Source organism: Mirounga leonina, unplaced genomic scaffold, assembly GCF_011800145.1.
Source record: "Mirounga leonina isolate KUSES-001 unplaced genomic scaffold, KU_Mleo_1.0 Mir_114, whole genome shotgun sequence".
In the NCBI taxonomy this organism is placed as follows: domain Eukaryota; kingdom Metazoa; phylum Chordata; class Mammalia; order Carnivora; family Phocidae; genus Mirounga; species Mirounga leonina.
In genome coordinates, this window is record NW_023270265.1 from 42838239 (window position 1) to 42865054 (window position 26816).

Here is a 26816-nt window from a genome sequence, read left to right on the forward strand (position 1 = left end):
TTAAATATGAAAACCCAAACAATTTTCCAGCTTGTATGTGTGCATGTAGGCATGTATGTATTTCTTTTGTAGGGGAAATGCCTCGGGTTGATCATTTGGTGTTCATGGTACATGGTATTGGACCAGTGTGTGACTTGCGCTTTAGAAGCATTATTGAATGTGGTAAGTATTAGTCATTTTATTTCATGGAATGAATTGAGAAGTAATAGAAGAACTTCTAAATGTTCATTTTTAAGATAGTTTCCAGATGTTTACTACTGGCTGAGGAACTGTAAGAGATTTAAATGGTCACTGGGAAATAATTTATACTTGATTTGCTCTTACAATGTATGTAACTCATAAAATCCTAGACTGAAGGATTAGAAGGGATCTTGGAAATAATTTAGCTTTTCTGACAGACAACGTCTGCCTAGGCACTTGCGGCAACTAGGTATACCTGTGCATTGAACTGATTTAAAGTGAATTAGTTGAAAGAAGTTGTTTAATGGAACAATGAATGTGCCTGGTTTACTTAAATTTTTGAAGTTTTATTTTTATATCTGTATAATAATAGTTCATATTTATTGAATACCTGATTTGTGCTAGGCATTTTGCTTGGCATATTACTCACCTCTTGGCGAGGAATCTTGGGGGTATAGGTGCTGTCGCTGTTCTCCCCACTACTAGGTGAGGTACCGAAGTCCATAGGCATAAGTTAACCTCTCCTGTATCATGGTCTGTGGGTTCTCGAGCAGGGATCATGTGGCAGACAGTTTGAGTCCAGAGTCTGTACCCATAGCTGCCTTCCAGGAATGGTAGTTAAATGTTTTTCAGTCATTTATACATTCCTCTAAAACATTGAAAAAAAAGAGCTTCCTAAAGGTTGGGTTTTTTCCTTTTTGGACTGATTTTGTCATTCTTATTTTTTTTCTTAGAAAGTTTGTTATATAAAAAGTACTAGCGTATTTGAGGGAATTACTAACTACCCATCAAACCAGGAAATTTAATCGGTTTAATTTGTCTTCCCTGATTGTTTTTTTTGAAGTGGATGATTTTAGGGTGGTTTCCCTGAAATTGCTGCAGACACATTTCAAGAAATCTTTAGACGACCGGAAAGTAAGCAGAGTGGAATTCCTTCCGGTTCACTGGCATAGTTCCTTGGGTGGGGATGCCACAGGCGTTGACAGGTGTGTGGACTTTGATAACTCGTTCAGATTAGTCAAACTTAGATTCAAAATTTAAGCCATAATATGAAATAGTTTATTGTAACTTCAACAAATGTGTTCAACAAATACATTCCTTTATTTAAATGATATAGTTGCTCTGACGTATATGATTTAAACACTGGCTGTTAACGTTTATATGTTACTTTTCTGTGCGCGTGCGTGTGTGTGTGCACATGGGTGCATGCCTATGTCTGCAGTCCTATTATAAATATTTCAGGGAATCTGAGAACTGTAAGCCAGTTTTAGAATACTATTTTAATCTATAGTGGTTTAGACAGGGGACTGTCCTGTACATTGTAGGATGTTTAGGAGCATCCTGGCCTCTACCCACTGGACAACACCCCAAACCCCCAACAGCCAAAAAGATCGCCAGTCCTTGTTAAAGGCCAGCGACATCTGTAGGCACTGTGACAACTAAAAGTGCTCCACTCAATTTTGAATGCTCCCAATTGAGAAACACAGATTTAGATAATACTTATTCTCGGACACAGGGCTAATAACATATCTGGATTTTAGTGAAGATCATAATATTTCAGGGCACGTGGTTTAATAAAACTAATTCTACAAATAGCATTCTGTGTTATTCCGTATATTATTCCATGGCAGGTCCTGTTAGGATGAGAGGGTGATTTTTCTCTGTGGATGTTCGTGAACTTGACTATGTCCATTCTCAAATCAAGAAAGATTTTCAGTGCATGAAACTCCTTTCTCATTCCTTGCTATATTCCCTGTTGTCCAAAAATTGGGTCAGGTATCCTGCTTTCCAATTAAGTGGAAGAAAAGTGGACAAGCAGCCTTTCATCTTTAAAAATAAAAATAAAAATTTTTACATAGGCCTTATTTTATGTGATAACTCTTCGGAGAATCCCCAGACTCACAGTACAGTTGTAAGCACACAGACTGTTTTGCTTGATTCGTTTATAAGAACTTTGTCTACAGAATCAACTCATAATTAGTCTGTGGGATTCCTATACTCATTGTATATTTAGAAGTCACTATCTAAACTTTTAAAAAGTCTGTAGATGTAAGGGGGCTAGGTCTGAATATACTTTTTTTTTTTCCAAAACAGGAATATTAAGAAAATCACTTTACCAAGTATTGGTCGGTTTCGTCATTTTACCAATGAGACCTTGCTAGATATTTTATTTTACAATAGCCCCACCTACTGTCAGACAATCGTGGAAAAAGTGGGAATGGAGATAAACCGTCTTCATGCACTTTTTATGAGTCGGAATCCAGACTTCAAAGGAGGAGTCTCTGTTGCTGGTCACAGTTTAGGTAAAACTGTCAAATATCCACATTTTATTTTATTTTATTTTATTTTATTTTTTAAAGATTTTATTTATTTGACAAAGAGAGACACAGTGAGAGAGGGAACACAAGCAAGGGGAGTGGGAGAGGGAGAAGCAGGCTTCCCGCGGAGCAGGGAGCCCGACGTGGGGCTCAATCCCAGGACCCTGGAGATCATGACCTGAGCTGAAGGCGGACGCTTAACGACTGAGCCACCCAGGCGCCCAAATATCCACATTTAAACATAATTTTTGTTGAGTAATCGCTGCTTTTAGTGAGGGTGACATTGTTAGTACAAGATTTAGAATTATGGATTTTAAGTTTTATAAAGGGTAGACATGAATGCGTTTAGGTTCTGCCTTTGCTTTTCAATTACCTAGGAATGCTTTATATTTTAATTTATTCTGCTGTTTCGGTAAAACAAGAATATTGATGATCAGATCTTGATTGACATTTAACTTTTGTATGACTTCTGCCTAGGGACTGTGGGGAAAAAAGTAGGAGAATTTACTTGGTGTTATAAAAGTATTAGTTATTTATAAAACAAAATATGATTTTTTTTTAGGTTCTTTAATATTGTTTGACATCCTGTCTAATCAAAAGGATTTGAATTTGTCAAAGTCTCCTGGGGCTTTTGCTGTTGCTAATGGAGTTGTGAGGCAGCCACGTTTTCAGGAAAAGCAGGTATGGCCTGGTTACATATTTAGATTAGAGATGAAGTCAAACGGTTTTCTAAAGTCTGAACTGTTTCCTGAATGTATTTTTTTAAGTTTATGTAAGTAATCTCTACACCCAATGTGGGGCTCGAACTTGTAACCCTGAGATCAAGAGTCCTATGCCCTTCTGACTGAGTCTGCCAGCCACTCCTGAAATGTTTTTATAAATCAAAGTACCCTGAGGTTTATATGTGTGATAGAATCATTTAACTTCTTTGAGTTTCTCACTTGTCTTCCTTATGGATTATAAATTTAAATGTGAGAGAAAGTTTATTATTTAAAAAAATGCTAAGTAAATTATTGTAGGAAATGGGAGCAAGAGTGATTTATTATTCAATTGATATACTTTTTTAGAATATTCAGATTTTGGATGATAAGCTACCTAAAGTTATGATTTCTGTATGGAACAAAATTGTTTAAGATTTGCTGTAGATCAGGAGACATTTTATGGTAGTTTTTCTGAGGTTTGCAGTGTTCCCCTGACTTTCTTTTTTTTTTCCTTAAGATGCCTGACGAGCCAAAGTTGACTTTGGATGAGTCTTGTGACCTTGACATTGAAAATGAAGAAGTCCTAAGTTTGCAGGAAACTCTGGAAGCACTTAGCCTCTCTGAATATGTTAGCACTTTTGAAAAGGAAAAGATTGATATGGAATCTCTGGTACTAAGGATAGTTTGATTCTTTTTTTTTTTTTTTTGGTGGGCAGCAAATCAAAGTTTATTGAGCGATAGTAAAGTGATAGTACAAAGCTCCCAAAGAGGAAGGGGACCTGAGAGGGTTGCCCTGATTCATTTTCTTTTTTTTTTTAAAGATTTTATTTATTTATGTGACAGAGAGAGCGTGCGCACAAGCAGGGGGAGCAGCAGGCAGAGGGAGAGGGCGAAGCAGGCTCCCTGCAGAGCAAGGAGCCCAATGCGGGGCTCCCAGGACCCCGGGATCATGACCTGAGCCGAAGGCAGATGCTTAACTGACTGAGCCACCTGGGCACCCCAGTTTGATTCATTTTCGTTTAAAATTGTTTTTCCTGTGTATAAGATCAAAAATTAAGAATCATTTGAATACTCTTCTATCATAATACATTTCAGATAAGGCAGAGACTTAAATGTTTAAAAATTGAAAAACACAGGAGTTTTGTTTGTTTGTTTTTTTAAAGATTTTATTTATTTATTTGTCAGACAGAGCACAAGCAGGGGGAGTGGGAGAGGGAGAAGCAGGCTCCCCGCTGAGCTGGGAGCCCGATGTGGGACTCGATCCCGGGACCCCGGGATCATGACCTGAGCCGAAGGCAGACGTTTCACCGACTGAGCCACCAGGCGCCCTGTTTGTTTTTTAGTATAATCTAGAAGGGCTTCTAATAAGTATGGCACAAAACCCAGAAGCCATAAAAGAAAAATTACATAGCAGGAGATGCCTTAAACACCATCTGAAGGCCAGTGATAGATTAAGAAGAATATTTGGAACACACATTAGAGACAAAGGGGCTTATTTCCTTATTATTCAAAGCTCCTATGAATTAGTTACACAAAGACCATCAACACAGTAGAATAGGTGAAGACTATGAACAGATGATACACAGAAAAGGAAATAACAAATGGCTTCTTGTCATATGAAAACTCTTGAGAAAAAGGCAGATTGAAAGTGCAATGAGTTTTTTATAACTTTTCGGTTTGGCAAAAGTAAGGAGCTTGTTAATATACCGTGGGGCCAGGGTGAGGGTAAGTGGGCACGGTTTACGTATTGTTAGTAAGACTAAATTGGTACAGCCTCTATGGAAAGCAATTTGGTAATCCCTTTCATTATTATTTTTAAATTTTTTATTTATTTTTTTTCTTTTCAATGAGGATTAACTTTCTTTTTGATGAAGATTTTAGTCTATTTAAAATGATAGTAGGGTTGGAAATTTTATTTAAAAAATTTTTTATTTAAATTCAATTTAACATATACTACATTATTAGTGTCAGAGGTAGAATTCAGTGATTCGTCAGTTGCATCTAACACCCAGTGTTCATAACATTAAGTTCTCTCCTTAATGCCCATCATCCAGTTACCCCATACCTCCCATCTGCCTCTCCTCCAGCAACCCTCAGTTTGTTCCCTATAGTTAAGATGGTAATACCTTTTAAAATACAAAAAATACCAAAAATCTTTTGCCACAGCAGTTTGCCAGGAGTAATTCCAAATACAGAAATACTCACACAAGAGTATCTAAAAGGATACTCTCTACAGCACTGTTTATGATAGCAAAACCTTAGAAACACCTTCTGTGTCCACTGGTAGGGTACCAGTGAAATAGTTTATGGTGCATGCATGTAATGGAATGCAGCTGTTGAATAAATGAGGCAGTGTCAGAGGTAATGGTAGGCAATGATTTCTAAGATACGTTACGTGAAAAGAGCACAGTTCAGTCCCATTTGCATAGCAGGCTGCACACAAGGAAAACCATGTAGGTGCTGTGTATACCGAAGGTGTCTCTGGAAGGAGAACACATTGCAGTGGCTGCTGAGAGAATTGGGTGGTTGGAACAGGAGTGGAGGGGAGAGACTTCATTGCTTGTTTGTGTAGCTTTTGAATTTTGTACAACATGCATATATTTTCTGCCAAACATGACTAGAATGGTTTAGATGTGGAGGGCTCAGGTTTTACAGCCTAAATTAATCCAGGATTCAAAAGCAAATTAGCTTTTAAAAAATTGACTAGATCTTAGGTTGCTTTTGATGGTATGGTTTCTTTTTATCATTTCCTGATTTCAGTTTCACTTATCGATCATTAGACCGATTAACTAATGTGCTTGTTTGTTTGTTTTCTTTTAAAGCTTATGTGTACGGTTGATGACTTGAAGGAAATGGGCATACCCCTTGGACCCAGAAAGAAGATCGCTAACTTTGTAAAACAGAAAGCATTTAAACTGGTAAAGTTCATTTGTGCCCTAAAAACAGAAACCAAAACTCATCTTTTACTAGCTTGTTTATATTTTGGAAGTTTTTGTTAATACCAGTGTGGTTAGGCAAGGGTGCAGTGGTGGAGCTGATGGAAGTGCAGACTTTGGAGTCAGCCAGAACTGGATTTCAATCCCAGTTAGGGTAGCTGACCATCCTGGTTTTCCTGGGACTGAAGAGAATTCCCAGGACGAAGGACTTTCAGTTTTAAAATTGGTATTTGGGGATTTCCTGGTGTAAAAACTGGGTAAGCCCTGGATAGGTAGATGAATTGGTCATCCCAGTTCAACTGCTTATTAACTCCCTATTCATGAGCAATTTGCTCAACTTTTTGGATCCTTGATTTCCCTAATTTCCAAAATGTGAATTATGCTACCTTCCTTATAGGGTTGGATTAATGCATGTAAGCTTAGCCCCCAGTAAATGTTAGCTCATTTGCTCCCTTCTTAGTCCTCACCATCTAAAGAGATAAGAATAGAGCCACTAAAATCTCATTAAATAATAACCAAAAAGCAAAAATTCTTAATAATACAAAACAAAGCAACAACTAAAAAGCATGTAGAAAGAAATAGAGCAGTTGGGAAAAACTCACTTGTTTCATTTAATTTTCATTTATTTATTTATTTATTTATTTAAAGATTTTATTTATTTGAGAGAGAGCGAGTATGAGCAGCGGGAGGGGAGGAGCTGAGGGAGAGGAAGAAGCAGACTCCCCGCTGAGCAGGGGTCCAATGCAGGCTCTGCAGGCTTGATCCCAGGACCCTGAGATCATGACCTGAGCCGAAGGCAGATGCTTACCCGACTGAGCCACCCAGGTGCCCCTAATTTTCATTTTTTTAATCGAATTAATTTTACAGAGATTTTCTAAGTACTTAGAAATATGAGTACTTAGGGTGACTACTTTATTTTTTTGTTGTTAACATGGTCTTTGTTGATCCATCTTTTGAACTTCTGTGGTTCTTTTATTTGTGTTATGTATTTACAACTTAGCATATGTCACTTTATATGTAAAGACTATAAAGTTGGAACTGATTTGTTCTGATTAGCTTAAGCAGTTGAATTATTTAAGATTTTATTAGTATCTTTTGGCTCAGGCACCATGTCAGTATTTGGGATCTGGAGATGAACTGAGGGTATGTAGTCTAGTTAGGGGCAGAGATTGGACTACAGGTGACTCCATCGGTCCTGTAACGGAGTGCTGTCCATGCTGTCAGAGCCAGGGGAGGGGTGGCAGTTCTGGCCTGGGGAGAAGGGGCCGGGGAGGATCAGAGAAGGCTCCCCCAAGTGTTGATGTTTGAGTTTGAAGAAGTAGGATCAGGGGGGACGCCTGCGTGGCTCAGATGGTTAAGCATCTGCCTTTGGCTCAGGTCATGATCCCAGGGTCCTGGGATCGAGCCCCACATCGGGCTCTGTGCTCAGCAGGGAGCCTGCTTCTCCCTCTGCCTGCCTGTCTACTTGTGATCTCTCTCTCTCTCTCTCTCTGTCAAATAAATAAAATCTGAAAAAAAAAAAAAAAAAACAAGTAGGATCAGGGGAAATGGCCTTCCAGGAGTGGGCTGTGTTTACCTATGGCTGAAACAGCAGGTGAGCTGGGAATAGGGTAGGACAAGGGGTCCTGGAGGCTGGAATGGCAGGTGTAGGAGCTTGTATTTTCTCTTGTAAGGGAGTGGTTCTCAAGAATGTTTTTATGGCCATCAGAGTCATGGTGCTTTTAACCAAACCTTGTGAAATGCTCACCTGCTTATTCTATTACAAATTACGATTTAGTATCAAATCATCTGTTTAGTCTAAATTTTAACTTTAGAAATTTTAAAATTTAAAAATACGTGCAATAAACTACATTATAAAATTTCAGCCATGAGCAAATGTGTCTATAATAAATGAATTTTTGAACATACTGATTCCTTCCTGATTTTCCCATTAACATTTGCTTTCTTTTGCTATTGGTTAGGGCCTACTGGCTGATACGGAGTGCTAGAGGAAAAAAGGAAAAAAAAAAAGGTGCTAAGCTTAAAATTGAGACAATTTTATTAACTTGATTAAAAAGGTTTTTTTTTAGGGGTGCCTGGGTGTGGTCAAGCATCTTACTCTTGATCTCAGCTCAGGTCTTGATATCAGGGTTGTGAGTTCAAGCCCCACATTGGGCTCCACTCTGGGCATGGAGCCTACTTAAAAAAAACAAAAAGTTTTTTAAAATCCTGTAACTGGATGTACCTTTTGACTCCCTTTACCCATTTCCTATACCCTCCAACCCCACCTCTGACAACCACCAATCTGTTCTCCATTTTATGTTTGTTGATTTTTAGATTCCACATTTAAATGAGATCATAGAGCATTCGGTTTTCTCTTTCTGACTTATTTCCCAAAGCATGATGTCCGCAGGGTCCATCCATGTTGCAAATGGCAAGAGTTCTTTTCTTATTGATAAATAATATTCCTCTGTGTGTGTATGTACGTATACACACATATACACACAAACATATTCATCCACACACACCAAAACTTCATTCATTTATCCATCAATGGACATTTAGGTTTTTTCCATATATTGGCTATTGTGTAAATAATGCTAATGAAATTAGGGGTACAGATGTCTTTTTAAGACAATGATTTTGTTTGATTTGGTTATACTCCTAGAAGTGTGGAATTGTTGGATCATATGGTATATTTAACTTTTAATTTTGGGGGGAACCTCCATACTGTTATCTGTAGTGGCTACACCAATTTACATTCCCATGAACAGTGCACAAGCATTCCCTTTTCTCCACATTATTTCCAACACTAGTTATCTATTGCCTTTATTGATGATAGCCATTCTAACAGGTGTTGGGTAATAGATACCTTATTGTGGGTTGGATTTGCATTTCCCTAATGATTAATGATGTAGAACATATTTTCATGTACCTGTTTGCCATGTGTATGTATGTCTTTGGGAAAACGTCTATTCAAATCCTCTGTGTATTTTTTAATTGAATTAATTTAAAATTTTTTTGTGTGTGAATTGGACCATAGTTTCGTTTTAGCGCAGTAAACCTCTTGCTTCAGTTTCCGGGGGACATTGTTTGAGAACCACTGCCGCAGGGCAATGGGGCACTAAGAGGCTGTTAGCAGTCTCAGAGCACTCATTGTGATTACTCAGTGACTCAGTGAGAGGTGATGGGGGTATAAAAGGAAGTGGAAAAGAAGGCTGGCAGACAATTTTGTTTCTTCTGTATTATTGTCTACTGAATTAAACAATCAGACTTGTTTCCCTGATTGCCTAGTGTTTGGAAGTCGTTAGTAGACAGGCCGGTTTGGTCAACTGTTCTGTTCAGGTGCCATGGGTGACTGTTCAAACCGAGACGACGCAGTCCCCCGCAGTGTGGGGAGTGAGGACCTTGAAGTGAGGGCTTGTGGCGAACGGGGAAGTCCACCCGTGGCAGCTGGTCACATTCCCCTCATGTAGTGGCTGCCGTGTGTCTGTGGGAGTGGGTTTGATCTCACTACTGCAGGGATACACCTGTTCCACCGAGGCTCCCAGAGCTTTGGTTTACTTCCTTATTTATGGAAATACATGGATCTTAAGTGCTCAGCGTAGTAAGTTTTGAAAGTTTTTGCACCTGCGTAATCACCACCTAAAGCAAGAGTTAGACCATTTCTGTCACCAGATGGTTCTCTCCTGCTTCTTTCTAGTCCGCTCCTCCCACCGTACGACTCCTACTCTGGTTTCCGTCACCGTGGAGTTTTGCCTGTTCTGCAAGTTCATATAAATGGGATCAGCGTCCTGTACTCTTTTGTATCTGGCTTCTTTTACTCAAAATAATGTTTTTGGGGTTCATCCAATTATTGCGTCCATTCCTTTCTGTTTCTGAGTTGTTATTCCGTTGTGGGACTCTAACCACAGTGTGCTCGTCTGTTCTTCCCAAAATGGTTCTGAGGAAGACTTGTCAGTGGCTCCATGCAGACATAATGGGTGTAAACATGTTGAATGAAGAAATTTCTCCCCAAATTCACATCTTTCTAGGAAGTATGTATTTCACAATTATATGGTACTTTAATCTGTCTAAAGTTGAGTTCATAAAGGAAGATAGTTGGCATTTTGTATTAAAATTTTAAGTTATATAGAAAAGTAGAGTGAATAGTGTAATGATAGCCAGTATTTAGATTTAACTGTAGCTGTTTTGCGGTTTTTCCTTAGTCTCTTAATCATTTTTTTTTCTTAAGAATTTTCAAGTAAATAGTAGAAATCATGGCATTTCTTCCCTAAATATTTAGAAGGCCATTTCTCTGATCACCACACTGCCTAAGAAATTACTGATCATTCCTTAGCATTGAGATAGCATGTTCCATAGAGATAGCTGATTAACTTTTCCTCAGGGTTGTGTTATGAAATTTTGGTGTTTCACAGGAACAGAAAAAAGCAGCATTAGGAAAGAAGGCAGCGATGGCCGCTTCGACAAAGGGACAAGAGGAAAGTGCTCAGAAAGCTAAAGAAATGGCTTCCCTCCCCTCAGAATCTCACGAGTCCAAGAGGAAACTTCCAGTTGGTGCTTATGTGTCTTCTGTGCATGTTGATTATGAGTCTTTTGAAGTTGGCACTGGACAGGTAAGTTTACATGTTGATTAGGGTTGCATATTTTATGTTGGAATCACATATCTTTATTATTGGAGTAGGCTTTAAATAGTCAACGTTTATGGGGGGCGTGGAGAAAGTATTTTCTCTCAGTAAGATTGTATACTTCTCTCAATAAAAAAATATTTATTTTGAAATTTATTTTTTCCACCACTCATTATTTTATAACATTAGTCTCTCATAGCTACTAGCAACGGAATGGCAGTAGTTGGAAAATCATGTGAACACAGTTGTCCCGAGTTACCTGCTGTTTAGCTTTCTGTGGTTTCTGTTACCCATGGTCGTCTGTGGTCAGGAAGCAGATGATCCTCCTTCTGACATATGGTCAGAAGGTCAGTAGTAGCCTAACGTTACATCCCAAAGCCTATGTCATTCATCCCGCTTCATCTCATCACGTAGCCCTTCTATCTCACATCATCACGAGAAGAAGGCTGAGTATAGTACAAGAAGACATTTCAAGAGAGACACACTACATTCACATGACTTTTATTGTAGTGTATTATTGTAATTGTTTTATTTTTTTTATTGTTGTTGTTAATCTCTTACCCTGCCTAATTTATAAATTAAACTTTATCATAGGTAGGTCCGTATCGGCAGAGATAAAGTACATAGAATACAGTCTTATCTGAGGTTTCAGGCATCCACGGGGGATCTTGGAATGTATCCCCTTGGATAAGGGGGGACTACTATATACTGAAATTTCTGTGAGAGAAGCTTGCTGCATTCACTTACCTTACATTTTTTAGTATTCACAATTCTTCCCCTTGAAGAAAAAATTTGTTTTCTTTTTCAGGAAGATTTCTATAAAAATCGACCAAGGAGTTGACAGTGCTACATTTAATAATATACTTTAATATACTTATATCTCAATGGCTTAGAAGTATTAAAATCTTTTTAGACATTGTTACTTTCAGTATATTTATAGTTGTGTCTGTAAGGTTCCATTATCCTAAGTGAATTCATGACTGATTTAAAGAAGGCAGAAAATGGAACAGGATGTTTGTAATAGTCTGTTCAAGCTTTTAAACCCAATTCATTGATAAAGATTGCATTTTAAAAATGTCTTTCTTTTTAAATACGAGCAAACCTGAACATTTTTTTTTTTTTTTAGATTTATTTATTTATGTGACAGAGAGCACATGTGTGTGCGTACAAGCTGGGGGAACAGCAGACGGAGGGAGAGGGAGAAGCAGGCTCCCCGTGGAGCAGGGAACCTGAAGTGAGGCTCGATCCCAGGACTCTGGGATCATGACTTGAGCCAAAGGCAGATGCTTAACCGACTAAGCCACCCAGGTGCCCCAACTTGAACATACTTTAGCAAATAAAGGGCAGATATTTCCTCGCTTAACTGTGAAGGATCAGAGTATAGAAGGAGATTTGTGGGACTTGTGGAGCCAGGGGCTCCGTGTGACCAGGACACTGTCACTGTGTGTCCCTGTCCGGGAGCTGCCTTTCTCCATGAACCTGGAATCATGGGTGTCATTGTCTGTATGCTCATCTCCTTATAGCTTTATGACCACAGAGGAACAGAAATCTCCCCTGGTAGGTCCAGTTAGGAAAATATGCTTGACCTGGTTTGAGTTACAGGTCCATTTTAGCCAATTTGTACTGCCTGGGGAATGGGGCACAGGGTTGTTTGAGCCAGCCCAAGTCACATGCCACCTCCACGGTGGGTAGGCCAGTGTGGGCAAGTAGGGTCTGTTACCCAGAGGGTTGTGGGGCAGTGTAAACAGTAGCCAGTGTGCATCATTCATTGCCAGAAAGCCAAGAAGCTGCCTAAGCAAGAGAAAAGAAAAGATACCATAACTCTCCTTCGCCAGAACTAACCCCTGTGAACTGTTTGAACAAGGTCTTCTAGACTTTTATTTAAGCATGTATTTATATGTTTTAACAAAAATGGGGAAATCCTACATATAATGTTTTACCAAAACATTATACTGCTGTTTTCAAACACTGTATTATGAATATATTCCCATGTCAGTAAATATTTCTGTCATTTGTAATGACTGTTTTGTTTTACTGTTTGGACAGATAATGATTTGTCATTTACTTGTTACTGGATGTATTAGTTTGCTTGGGCTGCTGTGACAAAGTATCCCACACTGGGTGGCTTTAAACAACAGAAATTTATTGTCTCAGTTCTAGAAGCTAGACGTCCAAGAGCAAGGTGTCAGCAGGGCCACGCTCCCTTTGAAACCTACAGTGGAGAACCCTTGGTCCCTTCCCACTTCTGGCAGTTTGCCAGGCACTCGTTGGCTTGTAGATGCAGCTCTCCAGACCTCCGTTTTCACGTGCTCCTCCCTGTGTCTGCGTCATTGTCCCTCTGTGTGTCTGTCTCTGTGGCCAGATTTCTCCTGTTTGTAGAACGCCAATCGTGTTGGATCAGGGCCCACCTAAATACCTTATTTTAGCTTGATTACTGCTGTCAAGACCCTAGTTCTGAATAAGGTCTGAGGTACTGGTACGTGTGTCTTTTTTGTGGAGATACAGTTTCACCCATAACGTTGGACATGTAGGCAGTTTCTAGTTTTTCACTCTTTTAAGCAATCCAGTGCTGAACACTTTTAAACCAATTTTCTGTGCACATTCTTTGTTATTTCCTTCAGTTAAATAAGTTGAAGTGGGGTAGGTGGGTCCAAGAATGTACACACGAAAATTCTGGTAGTTACTTCTACTTGCCCCCGAAAAAGTTGTGCCGGTTTGTACTCTCATAGGCAGTTTATAAGACTGACCCCTCTCTTTCCTCACTAACACTGGTGCTATCATTCTCCTTTACAGATAGGTAGTGTTCTCACTTTCATCACTTTCTTCCGAAGAAATGACTTTTTCATGGAAACAGAAGATTTTTACTTTCTTTTTAATAACTTCATTTATCTCTCTGATAACCTTGTAGGGAAAATGGTGTCTCACTGTCTTCCTGAGCATTAGAGAAGTTAGATGTTTTCTCATATATCTTCTAGGCATTTTTCTTTTGTGAAGTGTTGATTTTACCTACTTTTCTACTGAGTTTCTTTTTTTCTTTTTGGATATTTAAGAATTTCTGTATGTTAAGGATATTAGCTCTTATGTTGTAAATACCTTTTCCAGTTGGTAATTTTTCTCCTAACTTTGTGTTTTCTTCTTCTTCTTCTTCTTTTTTTTTAATCTGGAGCTGGGGGAAATGCATAATCTTGAGAGCGTGTCCTTTGTGGCCCTCATCAGTAGCAGAAACCATTGAATTTGCAAATCTGAGGGCAAGCCAAGGGATGTACAGTCTAGACTTTGTTAGAAGGGGCAGCCTAGTGTAGTAGAAGGCATTGGATTTGGAATTTGGGAGTCCTCATTCTGCCATTCACTGGCTGAGTGCTCTTTGGTGAGTGACGTCATCTATCTGAGCCTCAGTGTCATCATAGGAGAAGTGGACACGATAATCTTGCTGTACCCCCCCTTTCAGGGGGCTTCTGTCGTGCTCTTGGATTATGCTGTTCATTGTTCTTCGTTCTCAGGATACTCAAGTGACAAAGACCTCTATCCTGCCACTGAACAAGAAACAAGAGTTTTGTAAACTTTAGAGTGCCACGAATGTAGGTGCTTTCTCTTGCTCTAGGCAATTGTCAGTGAGCTGAGGGGCTACATGCAAGCTGCCAAAACAGAGGCTTTCTTGGGACAAAGCATTTTTCTACTGGAAAGAAACTTGCTTGAACAAACAAAGATGGTAGTTTTAAGAGAAGTAACAGTTGTTGAATGCTTAAAATACGCCAGGCTCTGTGCTAAGCACTATATGTGGATTAGGTTATTTTTCAACCCCATTATGAGTTTGGCATTGTTATGATCCCCATTTTATAGATGAGGAATCAGGCTGAGGCAAGAGAGGTTAAGAAACTTGCCCAAGGTCACACAGTAAGGTGTGGAGCCAGGATTCAAACCCAGACAGTTTGAATCTAGAGTCTGCAGTTTTAATGGTATTTATGATTATAATAAATATAATGCTTACTGTATACTGTGTATATTATGCTGGACAACAAGTAAAAGTATAGACAGGGGATGTAATAGTCTATGAAGATTTTAAAGAGAAATTTTTTCTCCCATTGAAATAGCTGACAGTGATTATAAGCATTATAGGACACACCTAGAGTGGCTTCCTCTGTGTTGAGATGCTTTTAATTAAGTGCAGTTCCAGCTGGAACTTTGAATTTTTTTTAATATGACATTGGAATGATGATCTTATACTGTTTTTTGATTCTTTCTAGGTTTCTGTTGTTTACAACTCATTAGACTTTGAACCAGAGATTTTCTTTGCCTTGGGATCTCCAATTGGTATGTTTCTCACTATTCGAGGAGTGGATAGGATAGATGAGAACTACAGGCTTCCTACGTGTAAAGGATTCTTCAATATTTATCATCCAGTGAGTGACTTGAACTACTTTTTATTTTGAAGATGAAATACCTACATAGAAACCTATGTAAATCCTAAGATTCTCAGATTCTTTCTTTCTTTTTTTTTTTTTTTAAGATTCCATTTATTTTTGACAGAGTATACAAGCAGGGGAAACAGCAGGCAGAGGGAGAGGGAGAAGCCGATGTGGGCCTCGATGCCAGGATGCTGGGATCATGACCTGAGCCCAAGGCAGACGCTTAACCGTCTGAGTCACCCTAGGAGCCCCAGATTCTCAGATTCTTATTTCTTAGGAACTAACTCTGATTTTGATGTACAACTCAACTCTTTGTCCTAACAGAGAATAGTCTGATACTGTCCAATAAACTTTTCTACCAGAAAGCCTTTGTTCAAAGAAATAATTCTATTGCTTTGCTTGCAAAGTAATTTTACTCACAAATTTAGAAGTCGTCTTATAATTACCAGTAGCTGAATAACTTGTGAAAAAAATAAAAATCTCTGGTTTGGTAGTTATCTGTTTTGTTGCCCAATCAAGATACATAACTCAAGATAAAAGAGCTTTTGCTAAATTTACAATTCTTTTTTTTACAGCTTGATCCAGTGGCGTATAGATTAGAGCCTATGATTGTTCCAGATTCGGACCTGAAAGCAGTTCTCATTCCACATCACAAAGGCAGAAAAAGACTTCATTTAGGTAAGAAGCAAATACTATAACTTGTTTCCTTCCTCTCATTTTGTAATCTGTTAGTCCTAATGAATTATGTCCTTCCTGTCATTTGTAATTGAATTATGAAAATTTTAACACTAGATCCTTTCTGACAAAATTAATGTTACTTAAGTGCCTGATGTGTTTAGAACCTGTTTATTAAATGTTCAGAAGAGCTATAAAGAAAGTTTTGAATGAGTTGCTTCTCCTTGATGACTTTCTCCTTGATAAGGCGTTCTAATGGTTGAGATACTTAGGAATGGGGGAAGTCAGTACTAAAGTGATGAGATGCTTGGATTTTGATAGAATTTCGTCATAATGTTTGGAGTTGGGAAGCAGAGTAACACATGAATTAAGGACCAACAAGAAATAAACTTGATGCTAAGTCAAATGAGCTGTTACTTCCTTGTTAACTAGATAAACTTTCCCAATTAAAAATGTTCATTAAACATAATGGATCAGTAATAATTCCAAGTGGGGTTTATGTTTCTCTTTTGCCTGTTATGGTATGTATCTTCCATAGGTTTAAAGGTTTGGGTAGAAAGGATGGGAGTGCAGTGGAGAAGAAGGAGGAAAGTGATCATACCCCCCCCCTTTTTTAAAGATTTATTTATTTATTTATTTATTTATTTGAGAGAGCAAGAAAGAGAGAGAGTGTGTACATGAGAGGGAGGAGGGTCAGAGGGAGAAGCAGACTCCCCACTGAGCAGGGAGCCCAATGCGGGACTCGATCCCGGGACTTCAAGATCATGACCTGAGCCAAAGGCAGTCGCTTAACCAGCTGAGCCACCCAAGCGCCCCTGATCATACCCTTTTATTGAAAATTGGATTTTCTGGGCGCCTGGGTGGCTCAGTTGGTTAGGCGACTGCCTTCAGCTCAGGTCACGATCCCAGGGTCCTGGGATCGAGTCCCGCATCGGGCTCCCTGCTCGGCAGAAGCCTGCTTCTCCCTCTCCCACTCCCCCTGCTTGTGTTCCCTCTCTTGCTGTGTCTCTGTCAAATAAATAAATAAAATCTTTAAAAAAAAAAAAAAAAAGAAAATTGGATTTTCTTTCTTTCTTCCTTCCTTTCTTTTTTTTCTTACATCGTGCTTTTAAAAAATATTTAACTCTTTTGGAGTTAAAATGGGAAATTTGATGCTCAAGTACCTTGAATTCAAATAGGATTTATTAGACAAAAGTAGAAAAGGCAGGGGTTTCTTCATTTTTAAATCAGAAGTTTATATTGTGGTTGTATTAGAATCTCAAATTGTCGAAACCATTTTACCATTACAGATTAGAAGCGTTGTCATCTTTTTAATCCTGTGGGCACATATTTTTTAACTTACAGGAAAAAAGTACATGAATATGCCTACATTTTTATGGTATTTGAACTCCTCCTTCCCACCTTTTTTTTTTTTTTTTTCCTTTTGTGGAGAGGAAATTTATACATTTTGGGTTGTTTGGCTTTAGTTGTTAAAAAAAATGACAGAACAAGACTCTACAAAACATTTTTTTTAAAGATTTTATTTATTTGTCAGAGAGGGAAAGTGAGCACAAGCAGGGGGAGAGGCAGACAGAGGGAGAAGCAGGTTCCCTGCTGAGCAGGGAGCCTGATGTGGGGCTCGATCCCAGGACCCTGGGATCATGACCTGAGCCCAAGGCAGACACTTAACTGACTAAGCCACCCAGGCGTCCCTCTACAAAACATTTTAATATGCTGAGAGTTCTTGGCTGAGAAACTCTGTGTGTTTGGCTTTTAAGAGAGGACTTATCCTGTCTGAGAAGAGTGTTAACTTTTGTTTTAATTTTTGTGGTACAGAATTTTATCCAGTGACTGACTTGATGTGTCATCTTAATCTCTTTAGAGTTGAAAGACAGTCTCTCTCGTATGGGATCTGATTTGAAGCAGGGTTTTATTAGCTCCCTGAAAAGTGCTTGGCAGACATTAAACGAGTTTGCCCGCGCTCACACCTCTTCAACTCAGCTGCAAGAAGAACTGGAAAAAGTGGCCAATCAAATCAAAGAAGAAGAAGAAAAACAAGTAGTTGAAGGTAAATTTGACATTTGAGGCATTTTCTAGTACAAGTGTTATTTGTAAACATAATACTTACGAATTATTTAATGATGCTTTTCCTTTCTGGTCTTTTTTGTTAAAATGTAGAGGTTCTTTTATAAAGGAAAATCTGTTAGGATAAACTACTTCAAAATGCATGTCAGTCTTTTTCTGGGTTTTTGCCTGTTATTTGCTGGACTTTTTACTCTACAATCTTAAGTTTTTGTTGAGATTTCCAAGGCCAGAGTGGAATATCAGTGTTGAGAGCAAAGCTTGTATTGAAGCATTTTAAAGACCCACTGTAAGAAGTTATCTTCCTGATGTTGTTGTTTCCCTGTGTTGTTGTATTATAGACTTTATCTGCGTTGTTAGGTCATTGTGCCATGATGTTTTTGACTCTTTCGGATTCTAATTCTGTTTCCTTTCTTTCTACAATGCTCTCTCACCCCTTTTCTTCAAAACTTCTGTCAGCTCGTTGGCTCTTTCTCCTCTCTCTCGGGTAACCAGCCCCTCTTCCTTCCCCTGGCTCTTTGGAGGAATGGGAAGTGAGCCTGGTAGTTCCCCAGGTTGCTACGTGTGTCAAGCGATATTCTCTTGAGCCCAGAAAGTCAGCTAAAGTCAAAGGATAATGATTAAGTGATTGACTTTGATATTGAAATGGTTTAAATTCTAGCAGAAAAGATTGTTGAAAGTCCAGATTTTTCCAAGGATGAGGACTACTTAGGAAAGGTTGGAATGCTAAACGGAGGCCGCCGAATTGACTACGTTCTTCAAGAAAAGCCAATAGAGAGTTTTAATGAATATCTTTTCGCTCTTCAGAGTCATTTATGCTATTGGTAAGTGGTTTCTTCTTTGATAACATTCATGTAGCCTTTAGGTGCTAGCACATAGAGCAGTTTTAGGGAGACTCTTTAACTGATTTATCATTTATGTTGGAATATTAATTACAACTGCCATATATTCAAAATCTATTTTCCCCCTTTATTATCCACAAGATGGCAGTGTATCATCTCTCTTTGACCAAAGGCCTTTGGTACTCGCACACTGATTTTGTAGGGATACCTTTCACAGAATGGGAGTGGTAGGGACTTTGAAAAGCCATCCTGTCCCCATGGAGGATTGCAACATAGCTGTTTTGTAGCTGATCGGTATCCATCCAGTTTATAAGGACAGCTTGAAAACGACACTTAACTGTATTGTCATTTGCCTTTCTTAGTGAGGGTTGAATAGAACAAAGTCTGCATTTTCCACCTTTAGGCATAGAGGTCTCTTAAGTAAAAATGTTCTTTTCTTTGTGATAGGGAATCTGAAGATACTGCCCTGTTGTTACTTAAAGAAATTTATCGAACAATGAACATTAGTCCAGAACAGCCCCAGCATTGATTGGACTTCAGTGTCACTGTGTAAGTTTATCTTTATTGTGTACATAGAATCTGAATGTTTCATTCTGAAATCTTTTTTTTTTTTTTCTTTTTTAAGTAATCTCTATGTCCAACGTGGGGCTGGAACTCATGATCCTGAGGTCAAGAGTCACACGCTCCACCGACTGAGTCAGCTGGGTGCCCCTCTGAAGTCTTTTTTATGGAGTTGATGTTGACTAGAATTTTCTCTTCTTTCTGTTTCTTCCTAGTGTTTATTTTTTCTTTTTTAAAAAAATTCAGAATAGAGACATTAAAGAGGGAAATTGGTTTGCAAGCTATATTTCTGACATGTTACAGTTTTCTTCCTAATTCTGCATAAGATTTTGAGTTCTTTTATTTTCGGTTTTTTCTAAAAGATGTTCCCAGGAATATCAGTTAGGAATTCCTTTGGTTGTAGGTAACAGAATCCAACTCACAGTACCTTAAATGAATAGAGGTTTATTTTTCTTGTGTAACGGGAAGGGTTCATCTGTTGAATGATGTCATTGGACATTCACACATTGTTGGCATCTTTTTATCTGCATGTCTGCTGTGTCTCTCTCTATCAAATAAATAAATAAAATCTTTTTTTCTTTATTTGTCAGAGAGAGAGCAAGCACAAGCAGGGAAGAGTGGCAGGCAGAGGGAGAAGCAGGCTCCCCGCTGAGCAGGGAGCCTGACGTGGGGCTTGATCTCAGGACCCTGGGATCATGACCTGTGCCGAAGGCAGACGCTTAACTGACTGAACCACCCAGGTGCCCCGTTCCTGGCATTTTTTAATTTTCTTTTCTTTTTTTTTAAGAATTTATTTTTATTTATTTGACAGAGAGACGGCGAGAGAGGGAACACAAGCAGGGGGAGTGAGAGAGGGAGAAGCAGGCCTCCCGCTGAGCAGGGAGCCTGATGTGGGGCTCGATCCCAGGTCCCTGGGATCATGACCTGAGCTGAAGGCAGACGCTTAACGACTGAGCCACCCAGGCGCCCCACTTTTTAATTTTCAAATAATAAATGTTAAGTTCAGCCTCCACCTTCTTATTTTGGAGAGATAACCACTTTCAGTAGGGTTTCCTTGGATTGCCCCATGTACATCCAATTAAATGTACGTGCGCGTAAAAACAAAGGGATCTCATTGAACGTATTTTTTTTGCAACTTGATGTTTTTGATCAGCCTTATAACTTGCACAGCTTTCCATATTGGCTTGTATCTTTTTCATTCTCTTTCATGGCTACATAGTAATGTAATGTGGCTATATTCCATCTTTTTTAGCCAATTTTCCATTAATGTACACTTAGATCATTTCATAATGTATATTAGGGAGTTTTAGTCAACAGATAGGTAAGAGGTCTGAAAAGCCATTTTATAATCAGACTCTTGATACAGTTTTATCTGTTCTCACCATTTCTGGTATTACAGTACTAAAATAAACTAAAGGTAATGTCAAAAGCTACCCCAGTTCAGATTTTCAATTACAAAATAGTCTCTCATTTGGTCCACAAATATTTATTTGGTACTTACTATGTGCCAGGCACCAGTTTTCATGCCGTGGATAAGTGGAAAATAAGATAGTATTCTCACCTTTAAAGAATTTACCTTCTACCAGGAGGAGATCAATAGTATACCTGTGCTCTAATCCGTAAGTAAATTTCAGATATTGATAGGTCTTGTGGAGATAAAATAGGAAGGTATTGTGAGTGATGGGTTGCTTCTGGGGAAGACCTTGCTGAGATGATGACACTGGAGTTGAAATTTGAAAGATGAGAAGGAGGTGCACATCTGAGGATTTGGGGAGAACGATCCAAGCAGAAGGAAGGGCAGCTGCAAGGGTCATGAGATGGGAAGAGACATGTCACGTTTGAGGGACAGAAAGCAGGCCAGTATGGCTAGGGGTAATAAATGAAGGGGAACACAGGAGTAGAGGAGTGAGGGTTGGGTGCGTCTGATTATGAGGAAGCTGGCAAGGCCTTTGCATTCTACTCAAAGTATAATGGAAACAGGAAGGGTTTTAACGGGAAGAGTGATATGACTTGGCTTAGACTTCAGAAGGAATGCTCTGGGTGCTGGGTGGAGGGCAGACTGCTGGGCAAGTGGGAGGAAGGAAGAATAGTTAAGAGGCTGGTGGTGACATTGACTGGTGCTCTAGTGATAGGGGTGGTGAGAGATGATTGAGCATAGGTATGTTTTGGAGGGAGGGAAGTCCAGGACTTCCAGATAAGCTCATCATGAAGGAGGAAGGAAAGAAGTTGAGGATGACGCCTAGGATTTTGATGTGAGCAGCTGGGTGGATTATGGTACCTTTTCCTGAGAAGGCTTGCGGACAGAGCATAGTTTTTTTGTGAGGTGTGGGGATGGGGATCTGTAGTTCTGTTTAGTCAGTAGTTGATGTCCTGGAGCTGATGGTCTGAAGCTCAGAGATAAAGGTAATGACCTTAAAATCAGTTATCAGCATATATGTGGCCATTTGAAACCAGAAACAGGATGAGATCACCTTGGAGTGTGTAAGTGGAGAAGAGAAGAGGTCTGGTGGACAAGGAGGAGCCATTTAAGTGAAAGAAGATTTGGGGGCTTGTGATCTCAGGGAAGCTGAGAGAAGACTGCTTCAAGAGAGAGTAGTCAGCAGTGTCCAAGTGCTGCTGAGAGAGAGGCTAAGGAAGAAGAGGACCAAGACTTGGCCATTGGCTTGAGGCAAACATAGGACATCATTGGTGACCTTGAGAGCAAAGGTGTTTTCATGTCATGGCAGAGGTAAAGTGGGTGGAGGAGAGGTAAGGGTCAGAGAGGAAAGAGTTTTGCTGTGAAGGATAATAGAAATAAGATGGGGACATTTTATGATATTAAGGTGTGTTTGTTTACTACTGAGAATGATCCAGTATTAGGGGTGAAATTGATAAGGAAAGAGTAAAAGGGGCTAATTGTGGAGGGAAATACTTGAAAAGGTAGTGTGGGAAGGGGCCAAGGCCAAGTGAAGCGTTTAGCCTTAAGAAAGGAGCAGGGATGCGTCTTTCCTGGTGGCGGATGAAGGAGGGGAGTATGGGCACTGATATAGATAGGATCCTCTTTCCCCTGGGGGAGGATGGACAGTAAATAAACCATTGCAGTGTGCCAGATGATACAAATAGAGCAGCAGGGTAAGGGAGAGAGGGAGCGCACTTAGGATGGGACAAGTTGCTGTTCTATATAAGATGCTGAGGGATACTCTCACTGGTAACGTGTCATTGAAGCAAGTAAGCCAGGTGGGTATCTGGGGAAAGAAGATCATTTCAGACCGAGAGAAGTAGATCTATCAGAACATAAGAGCTGTCTCATTCTTTGTAATGATTGTGTAGTATCCCATTGACTGCTGCACTATAGTTTTTTTAGTCAGTTCGTTGTTGATGGGCATTTAGGTTATTCTAATCTTTTACTAATACAAACAATGCTTTGGTGATACATGATGTTTAATAGTTACATTGTATTCCATTTTATAGTTCTATTATTTATTAAAGTACTTAAGTTTTCTACCATTGTTGGGTGTTTAGTGTTTTTCCAACTTTATTATAAATCTGACATATAGTTGCATGTACCTTTTGCACATATCTGTTTGGGATAAACTCCTACATGTCGCATTGCTGAATCTAAGAATATTGCACATTTGCAAAGGATTTTGATCTACACCTGTTGTTAAATTGTGTTTCAGAAAGGTTGCTCAATTTTCATGTCGATATAAGTGCTGGTTTTCCTGTATCCTTGCCAACATTGGGTATTACCATTTTTTAAAATTTTGCTGATTTGATAGCCATGAATTTTTATCATTGTTTTAGTTTATATTTCCGTCACTAGTGACATGGAGCATTTTTGGTATATTTTGGTGGCCATTTGTCTTTCTTGTCAGTTGTCTAGTCTTGGCCTTTGAGCAAAAGGTGTGGAGGTGTGTGGTGTAGGGTATTTTTGTTTCTGATTTATAGTTATGATATTTTAAGGGTATTAACACTTTGTCACTGCAGAGTTGTTTTCCAGTTTGACATTTGCCTTTTATTTTTGCTTATGCTTTGGCTTTTGGGGGTTGGGTGGGTAGAGAGCATGTTTTAAAAATAGGTAGGCCTGGGGCACCTGGGTGGCTCAGTTGGTTAAGCAACTGCCTTCGGCTCAGGTCATGATCCCGGGGTCCTGGGATCGAGCCCCGCATGTGGCTCCCTGCTCAGTGGGGAGCCTGCTTCTCCCTCTGCCTCTGCCTGCCACTCCCCCTGCTTGTGCGCACTCTCTCTCTCTCTGTAAAAATAAATAAATAAAATCTTTAAAAAAAAATTTTTTTATTATTTCAATAATTATGGTTAAATTTTTTTGTTCTTAAATGGTTTTGTTTTTCACTTAACTTTAAAGTTTAAAAGAATATAGTTTAGAAGAATAGAGAGGGATTTAACTTTTTTCTTAGTTTTTTTTTTTTTTTTTTTTTTTCCTGTGCCATATATTGAAATGTATCCTTTTGTCACTGATGTTTTTATGAAATGCTCTGGTTTGACATTTTTTTATATGCCTAGTATTTGTTTTCTTTCTTTTTTTTTTGATGGGAAAATTGATTTTTAAAAAATTTTTAATTCCAGTGTAGTTAACATACAGAGTTAAGTTCATTTCAGGTGTACAATGTAGTGATTCAACACTTCCAAATATAACTTGGTGCTCATCACGATAAGTGTACCCAGTATTTGTTTTCTAGGCTTTGGGACATCTCTTCTATAGACTTATTTATCTGCCTACCATATTTCACTGATTTCAAGTCATACAGATTCCACATTTTATATTTAAATTTGGACTGCGTCCTCTAATCAGCTGTTGCCTGGATGGCAGTTGAGTTCTTCCCGAGATGATTTGCATTTTTTTTCTGCCATTTACTGGGGGGGGGAGGGGTTGGGGGTGTGGGAGGGAGGGGTCATTACCAACTTGGGTCCTCTTAAACTAATTTCTCTGCTTGACATATTTTGGACTATGCTGCTAGTGTGAATTCAGACCACAAAATTTGTGGGCTGGCAGGGCTGGGGGACCAGTTCAAATACCAAGGAATATTTTTCCCCTTCTTCCCATTGTCAGGGAAGACGTGTACAGACTTCTTTGCTGTCCCTTGTAGAGGAAGGGTTATTTTTTTCTACCCCTCATTGAGGCTGTAGCCATCCAGTGTCCCCACTTTTTGAGGTGGTCTCTGTCTCCTTTTAGACTCTGTATCCTGAGCATCTTTCCTTTTCTTTGCATGGGTACATAAAATAATGGTTCATCTTACATTTGATGGTGTCTTACACTTAGTGAAATATGGTGTTTTAGTGATTGTAACTTGATAGATTTTACTGTCTCAGGGCAAGTTCTCAGTATCCTGTAAGTCTTGGCTCTTGTTCCAAATGAATTTTGAAATGACTCAAGTACCCCTGACAGTCTCTCTCCACAAAACAGAAGCAAAACAAATCCCAAACAGTGTAGTTCTAGGATTTTAATATCACCTAATAAGAAAAACTAAGAACCTTTAATTTCACACATAATTGTTCACTGTTCATTGTTTTCTTTCTTCTTATACTTGGTTATAAAATTTGGGCAAGAACTTAAGTTCCTGATACTGTTTTAATACTATAAAATAATTAATTTAGAATATTGACAGTTCTATACATGGTTCGTGTAAATGGAGAGCACTTCTGTTGAATAATTCTTCATGTTTATCTCCCTTAGTCCTTTTTAGAATTGTTCTTTAAAAAGCCTCACATGAACTTGACAGAAATTTTTTCTTTTACTTTCTATACTCGTTTTGTTCTGAAGGTCTACCACACTAGTCAATCTCACTGAACACTCCCAGCCGCACTTCTGTCCCTTCAGAAGCCCCGAGGCCTTGTGCTCACAGGCCTGGTTCTTCGGAGGCAGTTAATGGTGCAGGTGTGGTAAAGCTGAGCACCTGACAGAATATTCTTTTACTTCAGGAAGGAACAACAGTGCATAGTATATTATTACTATAAGTTTGCAAAGTTCACCAAGGATTCTTTTTTTCTCTTAAAGACTTTCTTGTCTTTCCAGAAAGTTGGAGTAGAAATTACATTGCTGAGAAAACTCTCAGAGGACATTCCCACTTTGCTCCTGTGATGGATGACAGAAAAGTGGTTCATCAATATTGGCTCAGAAAGAATTCTCACAAGTAGGAAGTCATTTAAAAGAAAACCTACAGAACAAAAAGACAATGAAGAAAATCAGTACCACCTTTGGACAGTATAGATAAGAAAATGTAATTTTAAAAATGATGCAGTTAAAAATTCCTCAGATCAGGTTAGTTGTACAGCTGTCAAAGTAATGCGTGATATCAATGAAGAAATATTTGTGGCATGCAGACGGTTATTTCTGTTTCTTAAAGACCTATTGTCAATGGGCTATTAAACTTGCATTTTTTTTTTATTAATGTAGTATGTTCTTTTATTCAAGTATGGACTTCTTGAGAAACCATAGTTATATGATTTTCCAAAAATTTATGTTCTACTTTAAATGTGAGTTGTAGTTCCCAGCTGCTTTACTGAGGGGTCATTTGTGTCTAAGAGGAAGTAGCCAAGATTGCTTATATTCCAGGTTGAATCTGAGGTCTTATGAAGCCTTTCAAGCGCTCGCTGAGCCTGTAGTTGTGGAAGTGAGATGCTCCTGCAGCACAGAAGTCCTGGGAGGTGCTCTCCCGGGACATCCATGTCCGCTAGTGGGGTCATTGGGGGGCAAACGGGAGGCTTTCCATTTTGTCATCTGAGTTAGCTGTGCAGTTGCCTCGTTGCTAAACTTTCAATTAATGTGAGAACCAAAGTAGAGTTTCTTGGGTTTTTTTTGTTGTTGTTGTTCTTTTTCTTTTTTTCTCTTTTTTTTTTGCTTTGTATTAATTTCACTTATACCAAAGTGTTTCAAAGTATGAAATGTATTGCTTCTAGACTATAAATCTACTTCCTGAAAAGACTGTTCTGTAATATTTCACTTTGTTTTATTATAACTTCAAATTATCTTAAATATTTTCCTAATACATGGGAATGCTGATTTTTCTTCTTTTGTTATGCGGTAGAAACATTTTACACTGTTTATTACATAGTTCTCATGGAACATAGAATTTTTTGAAAGCAACATATGATACACATTTTTTGTGTATATATTCTAATTAGTGTGAATAAAATAGTAATTGCATTTTTAAAAAGCAGCAAACGTTTCTCGTCTTCCTTAAAAATATGCCTGTGAGTTCAGTGTTCATTTACTTTTCACTGTGAGTCCCTGCTGTATATAGTTAATTCATAGCATTTGCTCCTAATAATTGAATTAGGACAGAACAATTTTAGAGCTGCACGTGATCTCAGGCAACATAATTCATGCCAGCCACCTCATTCGATCGCTGAGGACGCAACAGTGCTTGCCTTTCTCTGGCTGCAGATCTAGTGGCAGATTGGGCTGGAATACAGTTTCACTGACTCCCTTTTGGCCTTCATGTCTCTACACCTAGTACTACTGCTTTTCACTTAATTTCCACTTAACCCAAAGTGATGAAATAAAGAAAAATGAATGTTATCTATATATACTT

At 38.8% G+C, this 26816-nt stretch overlaps 1 protein-coding gene across 3 annotated transcripts in view; it reads left to right on the top strand.

Annotated features, from left to right (window-relative positions):
* The window catches only part of SEC23IP (SEC23 interacting protein), a 42875-nt gene extending 16434 nt beyond the window's left edge, over positions 1-26441 (top strand). Inside the window, exons 7-19 of one of the 3 annotated variants that reach the window (XM_035030349.1) lie at positions 73-162; positions 1025-1166; positions 2275-2483; positions 3061-3179; positions 3717-3869; positions 6022-6117; positions 10533-10730; positions 14987-15142; positions 15724-15826; positions 17685-17870; positions 18546-18708; positions 19174-19275; positions 25298-26441. In XM_035030349.1, coding sequence (XP_034886240.1) covers positions 73-162; positions 1025-1166; positions 2275-2483; positions 3061-3179; positions 3717-3869; positions 6022-6117; positions 10533-10730; positions 14987-15142; positions 15724-15826; positions 17685-17870; positions 18546-18708; positions 19174-19255 — 1697 coding nt within the window. In that variant the 3' untranslated portion in view covers positions 19256-19275; positions 25298-26441. The remainder of the gene's footprint in view (positions 1-72; positions 163-1024; positions 1167-2274; positions 2484-3060; positions 3180-3716; positions 3870-6021; positions 6118-10532; positions 10731-14986; positions 15143-15723; positions 15827-17684; positions 17871-18545; positions 18709-19173; positions 19276-25297) is intronic. The other 2 variants (XM_035030354.1, XM_035030356.1) reach the window with 2 other exon arrangements.
* The last annotated feature ends 375 nt before the right edge of the window (positions 26442-26816 follow it).